We start from the raw sequence: 24,229 nt of genomic DNA on the forward strand, positions 1-24,229 counted from the left end.
CCCCATTCCCACCATGGATCCCCAACATAGCTGAAGGATACATTTTTTTTGTTTAATTAGGATAAATGTGGAAGAATAACCCAACTATATAAGCTTCCAAGTAGCAGTGGGAATTATTGATGTTTGCCGAACCACAGCCTCCACCCTGTGTGCAGCATCTGAGATTCCAAATAAAATCGTAGACGTTCTTCATCTCAAATCAGCAGTGTTTACAATATGAGTTGGTGTTTCCTTGAGCAAAGTTCTGGACCAATTTTTGCTGCAGTGCATTTTTCCACCACTTAGAGACACCACATGACACATCATTTCATCATGAGTGCTGCACATGTAAAGCCTGGGCCAATATCAATAAAATGGACTAACCCATCCTGTAACAGTGCTGAATCTTTAATATGAAGTGCACAGTAGTTTAGTTTAGAGATACAGCACAGAAACAGGCCTTACAGCCCACCGAGTCCGCGGCGACCAGTGATACCCACACACTTGGGGCAATTTACCAAGCCAAATTGCCTACAAACCCGTTCGTCTTTGGAGTGTGGGTGGAAACTGGAGATCCCGGAGAAAACTCACGCAGGTTACAGGGAAAACGTACAAACACAGTACAAACAAGCACCCGTAGTCAGGATCAAACCCGAATCTCTGGCACCTTAAGGCAGCTACTCTACCGGTGTGCCACCGTGCTGCCTGTATTGTGAATGTCGAGACAAACAGCACAAATAACATTTGGCTTTGTGGCTGAACATATCCCTGTGGCGGGCGGCAAAGAGAATATCAGGGAAAGCGAAGCAACACGGGTAAACTCTGAACTCGGAGGAAATATGAACATCTGTTTATCAGATGGTTGCCTGGCAACTCTCTAACAACACTGTTGGACTGCTGACTCGAAATCATCAAAGTTTGAAACCCCTGCTTCAAAATGAGCACAGATTGGACGGAATCATTGAATAGCTCCACTGTGTTCTCATTGTGTTAAATACACTGGCCTATGTTTAACCGCCTTCCTCTGCTCAGCGCTGCCATTTAGCTTTTGATGATATGATTGTGATTAAAGTTTGCAAAATCAAGAAAAAAAGGAGACACGAGAAAATGAACAGTTAATCCCTTTGCTTGACAATAAGCTTTATAGATACACGAGTTGACATGTACTTTATAATTTCATTACCTGCTATGTTGAAAATGCCAAATTGTATTAAACTCATTGCTATTTTGCTAATTATGTTGGTCTGTTGCAATCACTGAAATAGATTAATCTTATCATATTGCAACGTTCAAGAAACAATTAGGCAGGTACAAGGATAGGACATGTTTAGAAGGATAAGGGCCAAATGCTGGCAGGTGGGACTAGTTTAGCTGGAACATGGTGGTCAGTGTGGGAAAGTTGGGATGTAGGACCTGCTTCCACGCTGTATGACTCCAAGTCATGTAGCACATATACATGCCAGTCTGGGCCGATTATGTCCATGTTGACCATTGTACTTATTTATGTCCCATTTGCCCACATTTGCCTAGTGATTCTGGGGTCTGTCAAGCTGCTTCTTCTTCTTTCGTGTGGCGTGCACAGCCTAAAGTTGTTGGACAACTTGTTCTATTTGATCTTCCGTTTGTGTATGTCGAGTTGATTGCATTAGTCGAAACATGGCACCACGTGAAGGTTGCAATCTTCCACCTCGAGTCTGTCTAGCTATTCATTGCTGAGAGAATATACCTCCATTACTCACTCAGGCAGTGCATTCCAACCACCCCCTATGCGAAAAAAAAAAAGACCCAACAGATGCCTACTGCTCCCCATGCATCCATACCCTCTTGTTTTAGACATCCGTACCAAGGCAGAAAATTGTATATTTTCTAACTGATCTACCCCGCTCATAATTTTGCATATAAAAAATATTGTTTTGTATTCAGTTGAAAAGTATTACTCAGGTTACACACATCACATAATGCTAAGTCACTGATCCCTGAAATGCAATGTTAATTTGAACCAGGCCCCAGGATGAGTCTCCATCATGGAGTGGATATATGGGGAAGATGTTTATGGCAGCCACCAACTACCTCCCTACCCAGATGTCGGATATCATAAACCAGGATCGAGCATTCGCCACAGTACGTCTCAATTTCTCTGGACAAAGAAGCATCTGCACTCTTACCATGTGAGTAGCATGACAGGTGCATAGTTACAGTAAATAGATCGCTACCTGCTGAACTCGTAGCTCCTGATTCAATGATACATTATTGTCATGTGCCTCGTACAGTGAAATCCTTTGGTTTGCATACAATCCGGTAAAACCATACGGCAGACATCACCTGGGCAGTAAACAAGTGTCGCCAGGTTACTGGCGGCGACAAAGTTACAAAAGTTCACTGAACTATCTTCCCCTTCCGCTGCATGTGGCAGCAAGTGTTCCCCCGCTAGGTCACCCTGCACTCTCCGCGTAATTCCCCCCCCCCCCAGTGTAGAGTCCCCCATTCGTTCTCGGCAGCAACTGTGGCTGCAACTTATGCACATTTTATGGCCAAGATATTTACTCCAAGTGGTTTCATCAATCCTAGGGTCAAGTGTTTAGCAGGATCATTATATTTGATATTCTACCAGACACAGATACGGATGTATTCTTTTGTGAAAATATATGTGTTAAAGCACCTCTAATCATGCCACCTTGGACGTTATTCATTCTGCTAAGAAATAGTAGTAGTTCCCAACCTGCTAGTTTAACTTCTAGGCCTTTCAGTTCAAACGTTATAGGAGCTGAATTAGGCCATTCAGCCCATCCTATATATTCCACCATTCAATCATGGCTGATCTACAGTGCTCTCCATAATACTTGGGGCAAGGACCCAACATTTATTTATTTACTCCACAATTTGAGAATTGTAATAGAAAAAAAATCACGTGCGGTTAAAGCACACCACCAGGGGGCGCTGACACCAGCAGCCTCGCCAACGGTCTGTTTTTTTGTCTTTTTGTTATTTTTAGTGTGTTTTAACAGAAAATTAAAAGTTTGTGTTAATGTTCTCTGGTTTGTTTTATGTGGGGATGCGATTGTTTTCGGGATCGTATCTCCAGTCGCTCTACGACCTAACATCTTGGAGCTGGAGGTCTTGGTCAGGACTGACTTTAAGCCCCACTTTAAGCGTGTGGACTTACCATCGGAGCCGATCCCTTGCCTGAGATCGACGCTCCAACAGCGGCCTGCGGATTTCACCGTCAAGAAACTCGCAGTTCCGGGTAGAGACCGAAGTCGAGAACTCCAATGATGCAGAAAGATCGTCCAGCCCCGACCCGGAGTCAGATCGCCTGGCGTGGGGGAGCTGAGATTCCCCACCGATGCAGGAGCTTGATCGCCCCGACGAGGAAGGTCCGACTGTCGCCGACTACGGGAGCCAAGTTCGCCCAGTCAACAGAAGGCTCGAGGCACCCGACAGTGGGAGAACAAAGAAGGGAAGAGATGGAGCTTACTCCTGTGTCAGTGCGAGTAACCTCAATTGGTCCCTTGGATCGCGCATACACAGGAGTAAGCTCGACCGCCCACTGTCCTATTATCCATCGCCCACTGACCCGCTCCGCTCTATGATCTTTGCTCTTGAGCTGGTCCCCTCACTGTCCGGTCTACATTGAAAGACACGGACCGGGCAGTGAATGCCATGCTGTGTCACCCAGCGCAGCAAGTGAGGCCATGTCCTGCTCCCGGCGGCAGTTGGAATTTAAGGATTTGCGGGAAGCGGCTGACAGGAGAGGGTGTTCAGACGGAGAGCACTGCCAGAGGTGAGCGGGCCGGCAGTAGGCGCTGAAGTGGAGGCTGGTTCCGCTGACCAGTCCCGGCCAAGAAGAACCAAGAACCCAACGGCCGATCGCAGCCACCCGAGCTATTTCCCTCCCCGGCCACAATGCAGTGGCTCCGCGCCAGGAGCGGCGCCGCAGCAGCGAGTGAGTGAGTTGCTGACATGATCCCCGACGCCCTCCTTCTCAACGCTCCTGCCCGTGCTGACCTGGGCCAGACTCCCCACACACTGTGCAAATAACTCTTTCCCCCCCCCCAATTGGTCCCTTGAGCTAGTATTGTCATTCAATAAGATCACACTGATTCAACATGCCCCGGTGTGCTCCCGTTTTTCCCACCATCTTTTCCCCTGCTGTCACCTTCCACCCCCCAACCCATTCAGTCATTCAGAATGGAGGCGATCTGGAAGCCTTGGGCAAATTGTTACTTTGTTTATTTTTATTTTTATTTATTTGAGCGTGTCCCGCCAGCCTTTTTCCAAAATTTAGCAACTCAAAATGGGGGTGCGTCTTTGACGCAGGTGCATCTTCATTGCTGGGAAATACGGTATTTGAAAGTAGAGCATAGAGTAAACTTACGTAGGTTGTCTACATTGGCCTGGTGGTCACTATATGCCAAAGGATATTAGGATATTAATAAGCATACATTTGTAAGGATATTTATTATTTGTGAATGTAATGCTTTGCTCAACAGAATTCAGAAGTTACCTCGACTGCTTGTTGCTGCCTCGGATGGATTCCTCTACATTTATAACCTGGACCCTCATGATGGTGGAGAGTGCATTCTAATGAAGAAACATAGGTGAGGGTTTGTTCCATGTAATAGACCGACTTTTAGAAGTCCATAGACAGGCTGCAGAATGCCTGACAAGTGTAACTACTAAACACTGCCTGCAATCTGCGATCATTTCAAGGTCAGTTTTCCAAAAAATAAATCTAAACAGGTATCACGTGAGATGGGAAATATTTAATAAGAATCTGAGGGGCAACTTTTTCCACACAGCGGGCTGTGGGTATATGGAATGAGCTGCCAGAGGAGGTAGTTGAGGTAGAAACATTTAAAAGGGATTGGGGCAGATAGATGGGTAGGAAAGGTGGCAGGTAGGTGGGTCTAGTGCAGATGGGGCACCATTCTACTAAGTCTCCACATTCACAGCGTAGGCTAAATGTAGTTCTTGTTCTCACAACTCGGGGACATAGGTCCTGCTGTCTGAGGTAAAGTCTGAGTATTCCATCCTTGCTCACGCACTGTCTATGTAGCTCAGAATCTTGTGTGCTTTCAATAGTCTGACACTCCCAAACTGAATGAGTAAATAAGCTGAAGGATAGTTCATTATTTTGATAGTGGCAGCATAGAGAAGTCCGGTGTTTACTTACAAATGTCTGCCTTTACATTAACAATGCCCCCCATAATGTTTGGGACAAAGACCCATCATTTATTTATTTGCCTCTGTACTCCGCAATTTGAGATTTGTAATAGAAAAAAAAAATCACATGTGATTAAAGTGCACGTTGTCAGATTTTAATTAAGGCCATTTTTATATATTTTGGTTTCACCATGTAGAAATTACAACTGTGTTTATACATAGTCCGCCCACTTCAGGGCACCATACTGTTTGAGACACAGCAATGTCATGTAAATGAAAGTAGTCATACTTAGTATTTTGTTGCATATCCGTTGCATGCAATGACTGCTTGAAGTCTGTGATTCATGGTATAAAAATGGCCTTTATTAAAACCCGACAATGTGCACTTTAACCACATGTCTCAAATTGTGGAGTACAGAGGCAAATAAATAAATGATGGGACTTTGTCACAAACATTATGGAGGGCACTGTTAATACTATAAAGGCAGACATTTGTAAGTAAACACCAGAACTTCTCTATGCTGCCACTGTCTAATGGCTGGCTTTAGAGACAGGCATGTTGTTTATTTGTGATGTTTTTAGAATGGTGCTCATAGTTATAATCCAATGCCCTCATCAATGGGAACATAATGTCTTTACTCAATATTTCACTGCAGTAGAGCTTAATGCACAAAATGACTTCTTTGAGTCAATCTCTAATCAGTAATGTCAGCCAACGGGTAGTAGATCTGTCTGTTGTGTTCTACCCTGGAGCATAATTTAAATATATTTCTTGGGGTTATTTTTGCTAGATGCACTGCCAGGTCTAAACAGCTCATTTTCCATCTAAACTTTACCTTGAACGCCAAGTATCCCACTGGTCCGCAGCCGATATTCCAGACCAATGCACAAGTCCTCTAACCCTGGCTCTCTGAAACCGGTCTCAGACCTAACTCTTCTTCCTCAGAATCGGAATACTACCATTAAGCCAACATTTGTTCATTTATATTAACTTGAAAACCTCAGTGAATGACAAATCAATATACAGAGACAAATTAGAGCTATTACTTGCAGGGTTAGTTGGCTCACTTCTGACTCGGAATTTGTGTAGCAGTTAGTGCCACTGCCTCACTTTCCATGGATCTGAGTTTGATTTGGATCAGAATTAGGGAAGAATTTCTTTAATCAGAGGGTGGTGAATCTGTGGAATTCATTACCACAGATGGATGTGGAGGCCAAGTCAATGGATATTTTTTAAGGCAGAGTTTGATGGATTATTGATTAGTAAGGGTGTTGGGGGTTATAGGGAGATGGCAGGAGATGGGGTTGAGAGGAAAAGATTGATTAGCCATAATTGAATGGCGGAGTAGAGTTGATGGGCCGAATGGCCTAATTACCCTCCTAGAACTTACGAACTTGGATGTCGTGGTGTTTGCACATTTTCCTATTGACTGCTTGGATTTCCACCGAGAGCTTACTTTTCGTCCCATATCCCAAAAGCATGTTGGTAGGTTAATTGACTATTCCTTGATGTGGAAGTGACCAAAGGAAAGTTGATGAATGTGAGAGAGAATTTGTTGAAAAGTGATGGGATATTAAGGGAAATGGGACTGCTGATTTGGGAACCAATACGAATCCAATGGGCCAACTGGCCTCTTTCTGTTTTGCAATAAATAAGTTAGTAAGAATGCTCACTCCAAAAGACAAATAGCAATTAATAAATCGTTGATTTTTTTTTAAAAATATCCAAAATGTATGCATTTCAGTAGAACCTTAAAGAATAAAATAAGTCCCTAACAGCTAAGTTGGGTGTCAATTTAAATCTATTTTTCTGGAAAGGCGTGAGTAAACAATTGAATTGCACAGTGAATTGCACTTTCCGTCCATGGAATCCATGCCAACCATTGGTCACTCGTTCGCACTAGTTATTTGTTATCTCACTTTCTCACCAAGTCTCTACACATTAGGTTAATTACAGAGGCCAATTAAACTACAAAGGCGCACACATTTAGGATGTGGGAGGAAATCAGAGCTTCCGGAGGAACGCCGTGCGTCACAGGGACTACGTGCAAACTCCACACAAACTGCACCCAAGGTTACAATTGAACCCGGGTCTTTGGGGCAGTGAGGCAGCATCTCTACCAGCTGTGCCAACTGTGCTGCCTCTAGATCTGTTCCAGAAATCTGTTTTCTATGCAGCACCAACATTCATCAGCACTATAGAAAATATAACATCTCGGAGTGGCACGGAGGATCAGTGGTAGAGTTGCTGGTCCTACGGTGCCAGAGAGCCGAGTTCGATCCTGACTACTGGTGATGTCTTCCAGAGTTTGTATGCTCTCCCTGTGACCGCGTGGGTTTTCTCCGGGTTTATTACCACACTCGAAAGTTTGGGCATACAGGTTTACAGGTTAATTTGCTTCGGTAAAATTGTACATTGTCCCTAGCGTGTAGGATAGCGCTAGTGTACGGGGTGACCCCTGGTCAGCGCAGACTTGGTGGGCCAAGGGGCCCGTTTCCGCTCTAGATCTCTAATGTCTAAAAGTCTAAAGCAAAGATGCTCAATATTCAATGTTTTTTTGTTATGGTTTAGGCTACACAATGAAGATGACAGCTGTGGTTCTGATAAATCTGACCTGGCGCCTTCCATCTCTCCAACATATGCAGCAACTGTTGCCAAAACCAGTTCAATGCCTTCAGCATCAACAGCATCAGGTATCCACTTAACCTACCCATTTGTGTTGATCCTCATTGCGTGACCTGATTATTTTGCCGACGTGCTAAGTAGGAAAGAGTCCAGGGAGTTCTACCAGCTGCATCATGCATTGCACAACGGTGCTGTATAAGAAGCACACTGGCGTACACAGATCTCTGACGCTATACCTTGTAGCGTGCAGGGAATTCTCTGGAGTTCAGACCACGCAGAATAATTCCAAATGATAACAAAAGGCAAGCTAAGAGGGGAAAAAAAACTTCCAGATGCTGAATATCTGGGGTAAAAACAGAACAAGCTAGATATGTCCATTGGGCCAGGCAGCATCTGCGGAGGGAAAATGAGAGGTGGCGTTTCAGGTCAATGTCCTTTCGTCTGATTTGGGGAAAAGTCAAACATGTTGAAAAGTCCAAGAACTGGGAGTGGTTGGGCAGAGACTCAATGGCACAAAATGGTGTGACCGCATTAGAAGGTGGTGAAGGCTTCTTGTTCCCAGCTGATCCACCCGTAGGAAAAGTAAGTAGAAGAAGATAAAGCCAGAGTGGAGAAAAAAGATAAACACAAAGTGCTGGAGTAACTCAGGGGTCAGGCAGCAACTCTGGATAAAAAGGATGGGTGACGTTTTGGGTCGGGACCCCTCCTCAGAAGCGTCTGAAGAAGGGTCCCAACATGATATCTCACCATCCTTTTTCTTCAGAGATGCTGCCTGACCCGCTGAGTTACTCCAGCACGTTATGTCTATTTTTGGTATAAACCAGCATCTGCAGTTCCTTGTTTCCACAACTAAAAAATGCAGTTGTTGGAAATCTGAAATAGCAGAGAATGTTGGAAACAGTCAACAGCTCGGATAACATCTGTGATGAGAGAGAAACAGTCTTAATGTTGCAGATTGGTGACCTTTCTTCAGATGAGATTTAGACGGGTTTAGATTTAGGAGGAAAGTCTGAATATCTGAAATTGTTGAATTCATGTTGAGTTTAGAAGTATGTAAAGTGTCGAGAAGATGAGGTGCCGTTCCTTGAGCAAACACAAGTCATTGTTAAAACAATGGGACAATTAACAATTTTTACAAGAGCCAAATTCACCTACCAACCTGTACGTCTTTGGTGTGGGAGGCCCGGGTTTGATCCCAGCAACAGGTGCTGTCTGTAAGGAGTTTGGATGCTCACCCTGTGACCGTGTAGGTTTTCTCTGGGTGCTCCGGTTTCCTCCCACACTCCAAAAGCGTATAGGTTTGTAGGTTAATTGGCTTCGGTACAATTATAAATTGTCCTTAGTGTGTAGGATAGTGCTAGCACACAGGGCGATCGCTGGTCGGTGGGAACTGGGGAGGCTGAAGGTTCTGTTTCCTCGCTTTATCTCTAAAGTCTAAAAGTGATGAATAGTTATTGACCTGAATGTTACCTTTGGTTCTCTCTTCACGGATGCTGCCTGACCAGATAAGTATTTTGAGTTTTTAATTTTATGAACAGATAAGCTCTCTGATATTTACAGTACAATGCAATCACAAGCAGAGCAGAAATACGCCATTCGGCCCATCAAGTCTGCTCTGCCATTCGATCATGACTGATCTATTTTTCCCACTTAACCCCATTCTCCTGACCTTCTCCCCATAATCTTTGACACCCTTACTGATCAAGAGCCATCAATCTCCACTTTAAAACTACCCAATGAATTGGCCTCCACAGCCGTCTGTTGCAATGAGTTCCACAGATTCACTACCCTCTGGCTAAAGAAATTTCCCCCCCCCCCCCGTCCATTCTAAGGGTACATCATAAGGTCAAAAATTATAGGAGCTGAATTAGGCCATTCGGCCCATCAAGTCTACTCTGCCATTCAATCATGGCTGATCTATCTCTCCCTCCAAACCCCATTATCCTGCCTTCTCCCCATAACCCCAGACACCCGTACTAATCAAAATCATTTGATTTGTCATTTTATTCTGAGTGTGCCCTCCGGTCGTGGTCTCCTACCACTGTAAACGTCCTCTCCACGTCCATTCTATCTAGGTCTTTCATTGTTCGGTTGGTTTCAATAAGATATGCGAGTACAGGCTCCGAGCCAGTTCCTCATAGGTTAACCCAATCATTCCCGGGGTCATTCTCGTGACCTTCTCAAGACCCTCTCTCGACGGCAGCACATCTTTCCTCAGATATGGGGTGCACGTGACACACTGATGTTTAATCTGTTCCTCCAGGATATTCCGAAGAAGGTGGTGCCCTGCGTGGCGAGATCATTCCTGAGCATGAGTTTGCTGCTGGAACATTGCATCTGGATGATGAGACTGAGTTCCCTCCTGTGAGCATACAGAATAACTAAAGCCTGAGCCAACGCTTTGTCACTCACATGGGCAAGTGTAAACCTGAAACCGTGAAGAAAGCACTCCAGTAGCAAACACAGCTTGATTCGACAGTGAAACTGACCTGTCGTTAGGATTAACACTTTAAAGAATGTAGTACGGGATCCAAAGTGTCAAGTAGTTTTTGCTTAAATTGTTATGCTTCCTTTATTAATGTTTCTTTTAGTATGCATAGTGTGGGATAAAGAATAAAGGCTTTTTTTGCTATAACTGCACCTCGCTTGGGTGGGTGGGTGGGAGATTAAATCTCGGTAATGAGAAGCATTGTTAGCACTTGGATTTCTGGTACATTTACAAATAGTGCAGGAAATGTAGAGAACAGTGAACGTTGTTGCCAGATCACTAAAGTAGGAATCATGGCTTTGCGTTGGAACTCTTGCAATTGGATTAATGTTTGCAGCAACCAGGCACAGCGGAGTACAGGTCCACCACGGATTTCCCGACATCCTTGGTTCCAGAGCCTTTCTGGATTATCTGTTTTGCCGGACTAACAGTGGTCATGGCCTTGGGGGTCCGAGATACTGACTCGCAGAGTCGGCCGCGGAATTTGGCTGTGGGAGCGGACCAGCCATCTCTGGCCGGGCTGGAGTTCCAGAGCCTCGGCCGCAGGGGGTAAATTCGACCCACTGATCGGCCCAGGAAATCGGCTATGGAAACAGATCTGCCGGTTGCGGGCAGGCTGGAGTTCCAGAGCCCCGGCCGCAGCCAGCAAATTCAACCCAGCGATCGGCAGAGAAGTCCCAATGAGGTCGAGAAAATAGGAGATGGATCTGTACTGAGTGAGAAGGGAGATGAGCCAGTCGTCACCACCAGCATCATACTTCATCTCACACCTGCAATGCACCCGATGGTTCAAACGTACTTTATTGTATTTAGTAAGAAATGGGAAAGATAGAAACAACTTTCTATAGGTGATATAGACAATCTTTTTAGCTATTCGAAGAAAAAGTAATTTGATGCAACAAGTAAACAAAGTGGTCGAACAACTCAGCAGGTCAGGCCACATCACTGGAGGACATGGATAGAAAATGTTTCCATGTCCACCGGAGATGCTGCCTGACCCACTGAGTTACTGCAGCACTTTGTGTCTTTATTTGTAAACCAGCATCTACAGTTCCTTGTTTGTACATTTTACTCAACAAGTCTTGGGCCACTTGTTGCAATAACTTTTCATCTTGGCTCCAAATATTCAGGTAGTTCTTTCAATTATCGCGGGAGTCTTTTATTGAAGGAGGAACACTTGTAAACGATTAGGATATAAACTAGGATTATAAAGCTATAGAAATGTAACAATTGTTAGTTTCATTGGTGTGATTCTGTTAGTTTATAGGAGGTAAAATGTAATTGAAAGGGTGAGAAGTTGCATAAAGTAGTTTCAATCCCAAGTCTTCACCCATGCAGTGGAGCGGTGGCTCAATGGTTGAGTTGCTGCCTTACAGTGCCAGAGTCCCGGGTTCGATCCTGACTACGAGTGCTGTCTGTACAGAGCTTGTACGTTCACCGCATGACTTGTGTGGGGTTTTCTTCGGGAGCTCTAACTTCCTCCCTCATTCCAAAGACACACAGGATTGTAAGCTAACAGGCTTGGTAAAATTGGAGATTGTCCCTAGTGTGTGTAGGATAGTGTTGTGTGCAGGGATCGCTGGTCGGCGTGGACTTAGTGAATAAAAGGGCCTGTTTCCGCGCAGTATCTTTAAACTAAAGTCAGTTCTCTCAACTGAACAGCCGCACTGTCCAAAACCTGCTCATTCAGAACCAACCACCATTTAAAGAGATGGGTCAAGGACAGTTCTGGAAGCGCACCTCAGTTGTGCTATCTTTAATAAGTTCCTTACTGCTTCTTATTAACCTCCCCACTCCTCGCATGCCTCAGGATTACAAACAAATCCCCATCCTTCTCCAAGTTCACGGTGCTTACATTCCCTTTCCCCCCCCTCTCATCTATTGATCTGCTGAGCCAATTCAACATATAACTCAACTCTCAACCCACTGACCCCACTCCCACTCCTCCCAGCTCCCTAGACCTGGCTCGGGTATTGGCAGCTGGGATCAAGGGTACCCCTGGAGGAGTATAGGTGTATTGAGGAACGTAAGAAAGATATCAGAAGGGCCAAAAGGGGAATGAGATAGCTCTGTCACATAAGATTAAGGAGAATCCAAAGAGATTTTGTGTATATGTCAGTGGTAATTAGAGAGAGAATAGTGCCCCTCAGAAGCCAAAGTGGTCATCTATGTGTAGAGCCTCAGGAGAAGGGCAAGGTGACCAGTGGCATTAAAAGCGGGATGTTTTCTCTGCCCATCATGTCACAGTACAGACAAAAATCCCTATCCCAGATTAGTCACAACGATGAGTCATTTTAACCTTCGTGTTCAGAAATAATTGGCACAATTTTCCTTCCTGGATTTTAAATTTGCAAATGCATTAAGTGCTATAGTGCCTACATTTAAAAACCGCATTTCAACCTTTAAAAATGTGTTTGAAATCCCTGCTACAAAGTTTCTATCCTCCTCTTGTGCCCCTTATAGTGACAATCGCACCTGACAGTAAGAATGTTATTGTTTTACCTTTACAGCATTAAAAAGTGTGCACATGTGGTAATTGTGCCAGTGATCACAATGCTGGTGCATTCTCAATCAAGCGTGTGCTGCTTGTATTCTGCATTTTTCTACCAGATAATTTCTTGAGCTTTTATCCACATCACATGAACTTTTGTGGTTCATCAACTTGTTGACCATTGATTAGTCATTACTACGCAAAATAGGCTTTACGGTGATAGTAATGATAATGCAGTACAGTTACTTCTTCTTTCGTGTCCATCTTCCATGTTTCAAATGTTGACATCGCTGTCATCGTCCATCCTAAAAAGGACGCAAGCTTCCGGCGAAAATCAGTGGGAGCCATCACTTGTTGCAATAGATGATGGTGGTAGCAGAATGAACTCGGGATATTTCCAGTGATTGATGGAGAGGTAGTCAGGAAATGAGCTAAAACATTTTGTTTATATATTTAAGGATCTTCATTTACTGGCTTTTCTGCCTATTCCATCAATTTACAGTTGAACATCAGCACCTTTTATGAGCTTTGTGAACGCAGTCTATGTTTTGATGCTCACAGCCGTAGACAAGAATCAGCAGCTGACAAGGTCAGATTTGCAGTCTCGGTTGTTGTGGCTGGCGGGCAGCCATGTTTCAGTGGGAGGATTGCTCCATTCTAGTCAGTAGCCCCAAGGTAGCTTCAGATTGGAAATGTTTATCAGCTGTTTATGTTTGCCAACAGTAAGGTTGACTTTTCAGCTTTTCTTCAGGCAATGTTTCTTTATTAGATTCCTCATTGAATGTTGGTCACTGTGCTCTAGATGGTCTAGATGCTCTAGATGGTCTCTGTGGTGAAATATAGAGATCTAATTGTACATGGATGCAGCAGATGTATGGGGCGTGAACCTCCCATTTAGCTCGCTGAGTGACAAGCAGAAGATCCAATAGCAATCTTGAGAATCTGACATTTTGTCAGAATTAGACTATTTATGCTTACAATTGGAGTCGATGGAAGCAACACTTTGCTTCCTGTTTCACTCTATTAATCTAATAACACACTTGGACTAATATTGAATCATTTCAACTTTATTCAGCTACAGTAATATTGATTCAGCTGCGATTCCTTTGAATACAATCCTCTGTGGGTTATAATATGACGCATACAACTGGTCAAAATCATTTAGCATCTATTTATACAGATGTTTTTATGGAATAGAGTGACAGGAAGAACTCTATCCTAACATGATAATTGGGATAAATAAAGAAAAGATGACCTCCCTAGTTAAACTATTCTCTTCTAATTCTGTAGTTTTATTACCCCTTGAGTGGAAAAAAAAACATGTTTACTTTTCTTCTTAACCTTTCATTTAAATCCTCGCTATCTGTACCCTTTGTGATAGTAAACAAATATCTTAATGTGTAGGAAGGAACTGCAGTTGCTGGTTTAAACCGAAGACATACACACAATGCTGGAGTAACTCAGCGGGACAGGCAACATCTCTGGAGAAAAGGAATGGGTGACAATTGGGGGTCGAGACCCTTCTTCAGACTTTTAATTTTGTTGATGTTTTATATAATAAAACTTTTCTTCTCCTCTTATCACATTGATAACTCTGAGGTTCAGTAGATGGTTTGTCCACATTGTATCTTTGGCTCCTTAACAATTGTGAAGTGACTGCTGACACTGCAGATGTAAGATATTCAAAACACTTTGCTTAGGTGTCAGAGAAAGTATTTGGAGGAGTGAGGGAGTATTGTGGCTATTTGGCATTCAGCCATATTATCTTAGCTGAGCAGAGGCCAGAAGAAATGGCAGCAGCTGTGATTGAAGCTTTTGCTACTTGTCATGAATGTACTGAAGAACATCCTTTGGTGATCATTATGGAAGCACATTGATGTCTGCTCAGTGATTGAGAATGAGGGAGATTGGAACAAATCTCTTCAGGAATAATGTCCTTGTGGAAATGTTTTACAATGGTGAATCTGTGGGTTTATTTGCCACAGAAGGCTATGGAGGCCAAATGAGTGGATATATTTAAGGCAGAGATAGATAAATTCTTGATTAGTACAGATGTCAGAGGTTATTTTGAGAAGGCAGGAGAATTGGGTTAGGAGGAAGAGATAGGTCAGCCATGATTGAATGATGTAGTAGACTTGATGGGCCGATGGCCTAATTCTGCTCCGATCACTTATGATCTTATGAACAATGATCAATAAAAAGTTTAGATTCATCTGAGCAAAATTACGGCTCATTCACAAGTTTTTTTAATTCTTCGAGTAACAAAGATACACACAAGCGTATAACACTGGCTCCTTTCTAAAATATAAATTCGTGATCCCAATTTGCACAGAGTTTCTGTCCAACATTTTGACTTTAGAATGCTTCTGCTCATCTACAAATCTTGTAGACTACCTGCCTCTGCAACTACCTCTGTTCTTCGGCTCAACAATCTGCTTTCATTTTCTGAGCTACAGCTCGATCCAGGGCCTCTGTTCACCCCAATCACAAACTCATTGAGAGAGAGATTCGGAAAGACAAGGGTACAAACAGTAAATGGATGGTTATTGGGCCCAGTGGATGAGCAAAGGGTCCTTGGAGAATATCAGAATAGAGGAGAATAAAAATCAATGCCTTCCATCTTACCTGTGGGCTAAACTTTTCCGAATAGTTGCTCCATGTCCTGTCTTTGTTGTGAAGAAATATTGGATTTCCACAAATTGGCTATATCCACAACCCATGTCCCACTCCTAATCCAATTCTTTCCTGCGTTTGATTCCTCCAAAGAAAAATCCCCTCCAAGTCACTTACAAATAGCTGTATGGTATTTCTAAACCCAGTTTTACAGACTTTGTCCCTTCATTTGTCATTATATTCCGGTGCCTGCTGACTTGTTCAGCCCATCATTCATGTTCATCTTTTGTCTCCTTTGCTAACAACAAATTCTACCTCCTTTCATCCTTGTCAACTCTGGTCCCCAATGGATATCGTATGGAACAATATAGCCGTCATCAAAACTGGATCTATCTACCTATAGATGTATCCAGGTTTGATGATGGATATTATGTTCCATACAATATCCATTGGAGGCAATGGTTGTATTGGATTGATACAGTACAATCATTCCTGTATTCTCCTTCATTAAATCCACTCACTACTCGGTGATCTCCCTGGAGTGCAAGAACAACTACTGGTCTCCTTTAGAAAAAAGACACAAAGTGCTGGAGTAACTCAGCAGGTCTAGCAGCATCAGAACATGGATAGGTGACATTTCAGGTCAGAACTCTTCTACTGATGTCTTCTCTTCTGCAACCTATGTCCTTAAAGCTTTTTCCAAAGACCTCTTCCACCCACAAGAGAGCACCAGATGTACACTCTTGAATTGCAATTCCTTTATCCTGTCTGAGAACATTTCCTTGGATCTCTGGCAGTGACCTAAACGCCCACAAGTTTGATACCCACCCGCCAGCATCAAGGATGTGGTCATGATCTCCTGACAAGAGTCAGAATTTCCTAGTGAGAGATAATAATAGGGACAGGAATGAAAGAGTCTGCAGTTTGTGGGGACAGTATATTCACAAGGATTTTATGCCCTTTCCTTCCACAGTCAAACCCTATGCGGCCTTTGTATCCCATAGCTAAGGGTTTGAACTGAATGTCTTTATTTATTCACCTTTCTCGCTGTCTTCCAACTCATACTCAGACAGATCATTCGACCCAAGTTGACCGGCTGTACAGTATACTACTGGGGAAGAGATTCCGCGGCAGATGAGTTAACCTGAATCGCTCAAGTTTTAAAGATAGGCCAACAATTATTGTTGATCACTGTCCAATAATTAGTATGATGAAAAATTATGAAACAAGAATAATTTTAGATAGTATTATTTCTACATTCAAATTATTTTTAACTATCTGTAATATCACATCATAATATATCATAAATTTAAATTGGGTCCAATTAAATTAGACAGCAGAAACTCCCAATGGATGAAGATTTAGATATGAGTAACTCAGTTTGTCAGGCAGCCAAATATGTTCACCATCGAAGAACAATCTGTTCAATTTCAGAATAATCATTCATAAAGATGTCTGTGCTATATGGATTATATTAGATACTAGACCAAGGGGGACCGGTTGGGTCCCGTTCCCTCAACGCGCGGTTGTGGGGAGGGGAGGGGAGGGCCTGCGGCGCCACACACACACACTAACCACCCCTCCCACCCCACATACACTCTAACTAACCACCCCACTTGACATTATATTTTAGTTTTATTCATTGGATCCTTTTACATTGAAATAGAGATAAAAATTGAAAAAAAAGGCTGTGGAAATCGGCCAAGAAAATAACCGCGAAGATTTAAGAAAAGCAATTACCTGTTCAAAATGGAGTAATGGAGTCCATTGAAAAAAAAGAAAGAATTTAAAAGAAAACGGGAAAAGGTGTGTTAATTTTGCGGAGCAAATAACGGAGAACTCTTAAAACTGTTAAAAATGCAGTAAATCGAAATAAAGAGAGAAATTTAAAAAAAGGGGATGAAAAAAAAAGGATTTTAAAAAATGACTTGTCTAATGTAAATTAAAGAAAATTATAACGTCTAAATCTGCGGATCAAATAACCGCGAAGTTTTAAAACAGAAAAGCAATTACCTGTTCAAAATGGTGTAAATTGAAATAAAGAAAGAAATCCAAAAAACAAATTTTAAAAACTCACTTGTCTAATGTAAATTAAACAAAAGCAGAAAACCTGCAGTGCAATCGTACTGTATAGTAAGAGCTGTGGGAATCCACACTTCGTTGTTGAGAAACAAAGTTAGAATGGATGGTTGGTGAAAGGAAACCGCGTGTTAATAGCATTCCCAGCGGGCAGCGCGGGGCTGTGAAGAAAGTTCTCGAAAAGAAATGCCAATCTTTCCGACGTCATCACTCGGATGATGTTCGGTTCAATGCAGCGGGGGGGGGGGGGGGGGGGGGGGGGCTCTGGGTTGTGGGTGGGGCAGATTGCTAGGGATGGACGGACTCGGGTTCTCGGGTGAGCGATGTCATCACGCGGGTGATATTCGGTTCAATCCAGTGGGCGGGGGGGAGAGGGAGAGAGAGGAGGGGGGAAGGGGGAAGAGAGTGGCCCTCCCCATCTCCCTGCCCTTCTCCTCCCCCCTCTCCACCCCCCCTCTGACAGGAGAACTGGTGGATGCTTGCTGCATCGTTACCGTAACGTTGGAGTTGGAGCAGCCGGTGCCCGACGCAGTGACAGTGGGCGGCGCGGACTCCGGAACTGTGGGTCAGGAACCGGCCTGGGCCCAGACCACGGCCTTGCGCCGCCCGCAGCCGTTACACGAGGCAGTGCGCGCGGGGGGAGTTCGCCGGTTTGAAAAGAGAAGGCTCGAGACTCACTTCGGAACAAATGCAGGGCCCAAAGTAGGCTGCCCGCGTTGTTGACCAGAGCGAGGCCCGCAGTACTCTGCGGACTTAAAAAGCAGCGGAGGGCCTCGCTCTGGTTTAATACCTGTAAAGTCATTCTTAATACCTGGGTTGTGGGCGGAGCGGAGCGGAGTGTAACGTCCGCCATGTTGTTGAAGCGCTGGACGACTTGATCACGTGTTGGCGGGCTTCAACACAGAGGGGGGGGGGGCTGGGGCACGAGCAAAGGCATTGTGACGTCAGCAGTGGTTTGATTTGAAAAAATTGTCAGATTTCGTGATGAATTTTAATTAAAAATTGGGGAAATCATTAACCAAATTTTCAAGTGAGGAGATTTTAAAATTCACGAGGAAAATCTCTACCGGAATATGTAAAAATTTCTCCATTACCGTGTTGGGTTTTGGAGGAGATATGACTGACAGGAAATGACTGCAAACAAACAAACGAAGAGAGTTTTAATAGTTATAAAATACAACAAAAATATAAGATAGTTGATTTTAAACTCCACTGGTGATGGATTAATTGGAATTAAAAGAAAAGTTTTGGCCATAATGTCACTTATGTGCTATTCCTGTATGAATACATCCTATGTTCCTGTATTATCAAGTGGTAACAATAAAGGGCCTGTCCCACTTGGTCCACCTAATCCGCGAGTCCAGAAGAGTGCCTTCTACCTTCAAGCTCGAGGGCTCTCACCTGGAAATGCTCGAGCTGGATCGACCGGCCACGTTGAAAGCGCGAGTTGGATCGACCGAACTGCATGCTGCATCTAACGACCGCACACATACATATACACACACACACACAACACATCGTGAAGGTGGGGGCCAGAGAAAGCAGAGGAGCGCTGCCTGCGTGATGAAGAGGAAGGTAAACGGCTTCCACAGAGTACCGTAAGTCTGTTAGAGAGTGTGGGGGGGGGGGGGGGGGGAGAGAAGGAGACAGAATGGGAGAGAAGGAGGAGAGAAGGGGGAGGGAGAAGGGGTGGAGACACTTTTAAGAAGTTTAATAAAGTTAAGGGGCATTTTACCTACTGGTAGGTCTTCCTAGGTCGTGAAACTCCAGTGAGCCAATCAAAATGGTCGGTCAGCGAAGGAGATGGCCTACGGCTGCCCTCGACTGCCTGTAAGTAAAGAGCGACCCCACTCCACTACGAGTGAAAAAGACCCATGCCGACCAAATTTTACTTGTGGAAAATTTTTCAATATACTGAAAAAATGTCTGCGACCTAGCTGTGGCCGCGAGTAGGCTGGAATCTCGCTCGAGCATGAAGGAGAGTTCCAGCTACCTCATACGATCTCCTAAGACCTTGTGTTGACCATGCTGCGAGTTTGAGTCCAGGGCAAACTCTTCTAAACACGCAGCTTAGGTCACCCAAGTGGGACAGGCCCTTCACTCTCTTTCGCTCTCCATGGATGCTGCCTGACCTGCAGGGCAATTCCAGCATTTCAATTGACAATAGACATGTCCTGTATTTATTTAATTATAATTTGCTGCTCTCCGTAGTATTTTGCTTTTGATCACCTCATTGCTACTCGTTAACAGAGGGCACGTTTGGATCATATTACTCAGGATGGCATTTGCTTTCAGAGGTTGAGGCGTTTTTACCCACAAAGGAACCAATGCGAGTTTGATGTTTAGAGCTAGCAATATTTCCCCAAAGGCATCTCGGGCCATTTACACTGCACAGCTTTGAGCCAAGGTGGATCACGTGTTCCGAGGCTTATGTTTTGTGTGTGTGTGTGCCTAGTGTAATGAGATGGATGAGAGTATCTCAATAACTCTTTGCTCTTCATTTCTATGTCCTTGGCACATCCTTTTCAGGCCAGATTGTTACCAGCTCAGCAGAGTGGGAGTAAAGTGTCTTGTCACCAATCCAAGTTATAATGCAATGTCCTACAGTACCTTTAGAGCATTCCAGTGGTTGCATAGACAGCATGACGGCTTTGAAAGTATCTGAATACATTCCAGTCAGCAACATCTATTGCAAGTTCACTGTTCTTGAGCCATCCACAAGAACACAGTCCATACCCAGCCTTGCTACTCTGCAGACAATGTTTTGACAAGGATGTTGTGCTCTTTCAATTCACAGGTTATGTAATTTGCAGCCTTTGTATCATGCAGCTCCCGGTATGAACTGTTTGACTGTGCCCATTAGTAAGTTCATATTTCTCACTGCCTTCATGCTCATCCTGTGGCTAATTGAAGCCCACAAACAAGCCACTTGCCTCAAGTTGACCGGTCTACTTCTTGCGGAGTGTTTCTCTGTCAGTGTGTTGAATTATTGGATTGAGGTCCCATCCACCATATTGGTTGCTTGTGAGTATCTCATGGATATTTGGAAAAGGAGCTGAGGACGAATCACCCGTCTGTCTCTCAATGAACACTATTGGAATTGACATTACCTGCTGTATTTCATATATTGGAGCATTACTGCACTGCAAGTGATTGCAGTGTCACCAGGGTGTGATAGATCTGTAGAAATAGATATTGCTGTGTTATAGTCATTTGCCCCACTTGCCTGGGTCTGTTACAGGCTGATTAATAAGAGCTTGTTTATGAGGATTACAGGACCACTGTTTAGTTCAGATTCGAGATACAGCGCAGAAACAGGCCCTTCGGCCCACCGAATCCGCACCGACCCGCACATTAACGCAAACCTGCACACGCTAGGGACATGTTTTTTTACACTTATACCAAGTATACAAACCCAAGCCAATTAACCTACAAACTTGTACATCTTTAGAGTGTGGCAGGAAATTGAAGATCTCCGAGAAAACCCACGCGCTCAAGGGGAAAACATACATACTCCGTACAGACAGCACCCACAGTCGGGATCGAACCCGGGTCTCTGGCGTTGTAAATGCTGAAAGACAGCAACTTTACCTCAGTGCCTCACAATCACAATTAATTACATTAATTATTAATCACACTTGTCATTCCTGTGGAAAGAATGAAGAACTTTGTATTTCTATTGAAGGTGGATGGAGGCCAGCGTTTATTCCTCATCAATTATCACACTTGAGAAGTAGTGGTGGTCTACTTTCTTGGGGTCCACATGGTTACTCCAAATAGAGATGTTGAGTAACAGGATTTAAACCAAGCAAGGAATGGTGATATATTTCCAAGTCAAGATCATATGTGACTTGAATGGATATTTATAAGACATGGTAAATCCATGCAGTAACCCTTGTCCTTGTTGTTAGAGGTTATATGTGTTTGGCAGCCTTAGCAAGTTGCTGCAGTGCATTTTGTAGATAATGAACATTGCAGCTATTATGTGTCACTTTTAGAAGGGAATCAATGTTTAAGGCAGTTCCTGTCCAGCAGGACACTTTATTCTGGACAATTTTGAGCTTTTTGAAAGTTACTAGATGTCATGGAAACAGGCCCTTCAGCCAACCGAGTCTGTACCAGCTATGAACTACCCATTTACCTTCACCCTACGTACCAGCTATGAGCGACCCATTAACATTTATCATACGTTAATCCCATTTTATTCTCCCCACTTTCCCACAAACTCCTTCCAGATTTTATCATTCTGAAATTAGAAGCAATTTACAGCAGACCGTTAATCAATTCATCCAAGCAGTTGGAGATTGTGCAGTCATACTCACAATCTGTGCCTTATACGTTGTGGGAAAGGCTTTGGGGAGTTGGGAAGTGAGTTATTTGCCATAGGATTCCCAGCCTCTGCTTTACTCACAGAATATTTATGTGCCAGAGCAGGAATGTTTCAGTAATTCAGGAATGTTTAGCACCGGGTTTTGATGCTCGATTGAAAATATAATAATCTACTTTATACAAAACGTATTTTAATATTTTTCCAGGATAAGAGTAATATTTAATTGCGGATTTTGAAACAATTGTTGATCCCTTCTAAGAATTATAACATAAACATAATATGGTTACATCCTATTGTAAGATAGTACGCAATGTAGATGGAGTGGGAGTGCCAGCTACCTTCCCATGTGCTGAACTTCAGAACCATCCTATCTGTGTTGTCTATACATATCACTAGAAGTGGTGTTACAGATTAAAGCTTGATGGCTAATGAAGGCAAGTAGCTTGTATACCTTCTTAGCCACCTAACCTACCTATGCAGCTTCTATCAGGGAACCTTGCATATGAACACCAAGGATCCTGGTGATGGAATGCCTGGGTCAGATGGCCTCTCTCAACCATGTATACATTTTGTAGTTCCAGTCCAAGGGATTGCATGGAAACTAATGTGTAATTGGGAGCTGTGCAACACTTAAACAGGAAATAATGTCAGCTTGAAATTCTGCTGAGTGACATTTTAATTCGCACGTTGGTGTCAAACTTTGAACAACATTTAACAAAATTGCTCTGCGGAAATTTGTTAAAGGTGAAATTGAAAATAATTTCACCAGTAAAGAATTTTCACATGTTGATTCACACTTGTACCTTGGGCTTTGGATGTTACTAATTATTAATGATAACAATAGGTGACACAGTGGGCCTACAGCACCAGAGACCCGGGTACGATCCTGACTACGGGGTGCTGTCTGTACGGAGTTTGTACGTTCTCCCCGTGACTGTGTGGATTTCCTCCAGATGCTCTTGGTTCCTCTCACATTCCAAAGACGTGTGGGTTTGTAGGTTAATCGGCTTCTGTAAATTTCCCCTAGTGTGCAGGAAAGAACTAGTGTGCGGGGATCGCTGGTCGGCCCGGACTCGGTCGGCCGAAGGGTCTGTTTCCACGCTCTATTTCTAAATAAACTAAACTAATAGTGACCACCAATAATTAATAAGAGCCAAAGCCCAGTTCTTGCTGCAGCTTCCCACCGTGCATGTGCAACAGCTTGTTCATAACACACTCTCCTATACTCCTATAATAGAAATTAAGGATATGTTTTGGTTTTGGTAGATTTATTCATGCCGGGGGAAGCCAGAGTGAAAAGACGAAGAAATTGTGAGCCTGAAAAAAACAGAATTAGTATCGTGAGTGAAGATAGAGATTATAAACAGCACGATTTGAAGAATGAAGAGCCTGAAATTGGTACGCATGAATTGGAATCATACTAATATTCTGCATTTAAAATTTTGTTTTAAAAAAAAGAGCAAAACAAAATTCCAACGTTTTAACCTTGCGTCTGTCACCAGCTTTAGTTACTGTAGAGGAGCCAGAAATGGGTGTGTTGCAAGGAAGAGCACATGACTGAACTAATCAAGATTAGCAATGCCAAACTGTAAAGAAAAATTCTCTCTCTCTCTCTCTCTTAGTATGGGTATTTAAAGTTATTATTATAAAAAGTTTTATAACACAGCATTTACTTTTGAAAATGTCGTCCAGCATGTATTTTATTATGTATATATCTTAAACACATATAAATATAGCAATTAGTCTACTCAGGCGATGTTGTCTCACAGCCAAGCAAGCTGCCCAGAATGGTGGTCGAAAATTTTAACATGTTGAATGAAGTTGCACAAAACTGTAATGTTCACCAAATAATGTAGTAATAGCCATAATAAAGTATTGCAATATACATTGTCTCTCTTTACTCCATCAACTTAATGCACTCATTCTTTAAGGTGAGCTAACATTTCAGAGGTTGCAAATAAATGTTTTATACGATAATTCACATTATATTTTAGATCTACTTTTTGCTACAACACCAAGCGAATGCTGCTTTGCAACTTAAGACCCACAAATGCTCCTTCTGCATTTTGAGAGGTCGTGGCCAGGAATTCCCATTTGGTGTAGATGTTACGTATTTTCAAAAGGGCTTTGAAGTCATCCTTGGGATATTTCCTCTGTAACTTCTTACCATGACGGAGCTCAGAATGGAGTGGTTGGTTCTGGCCATGCAAAGTATATGGTTTTTCCATCAGAGCCAACTTAATGCATTGATTTACCAGAGGATGGTGGCATTGGTTCATTTATATTGAGGTTTCCACTGTCAAAAAAGAAAAGGCTTCAGCCAATGCGATTTGTCTACCAGATGTCAAAGACTACCTGATATGGCAAAGGCTATAGGAACAGAGAACCTTCTTGCTGTAGTACTGAAGACCCTTGCTCCAGCCCCAGAATGCGACTGGTCAAGCTGTTTCAGTACAGTTG

At 43.3% G+C, this 24,229-nt stretch overlaps 1 protein-coding gene across 4 annotated transcripts in view; it reads left to right on the forward strand.

Annotated features, from left to right (window-relative positions):
* The window catches only part of wipi1 (WD repeat domain, phosphoinositide interacting 1), a 74,087-nt gene extending 50,433 nt beyond the window's left edge, over positions 1-23,654 (forward strand). The window contains exons 9-14 of one of the 4 annotated variants that reach the window (XR_008725318.1): positions 1,983-2,147; positions 4,470-4,577; positions 7,715-7,836; positions 10,032-10,132; positions 19,195-19,269; positions 23,036-23,150. Coding sequence is in view for 3 of the 4 variants with exons in the window: in XM_055653929.1 (XP_055509904.1) it covers positions 1,983-2,147; positions 4,470-4,577; positions 7,715-7,836; positions 23,036-23,193 (553 nt within the window). In the remaining variant the exon portion in view is untranslated. Of the gene's footprint in view, positions 1-1,982; positions 2,148-4,469; positions 4,578-7,714; positions 7,837-10,031; positions 10,185-19,194; positions 19,270-23,035 lie in introns of all 4 variants that reach the window. The other 3 variants (XM_055653931.1, XM_055653930.1, XM_055653929.1) reach the window with 3 other exon arrangements.
* Positions 23,655-24,229: the final 575 nt, after the last annotated feature.

This window comes from Leucoraja erinacea, chromosome 23 (assembly GCF_028641065.1).
Source record: "Leucoraja erinacea ecotype New England chromosome 23, Leri_hhj_1, whole genome shotgun sequence".
NCBI classification, from domain to species: domain Eukaryota; kingdom Metazoa; phylum Chordata; class Chondrichthyes; order Rajiformes; family Rajidae; genus Leucoraja; species Leucoraja erinaceus.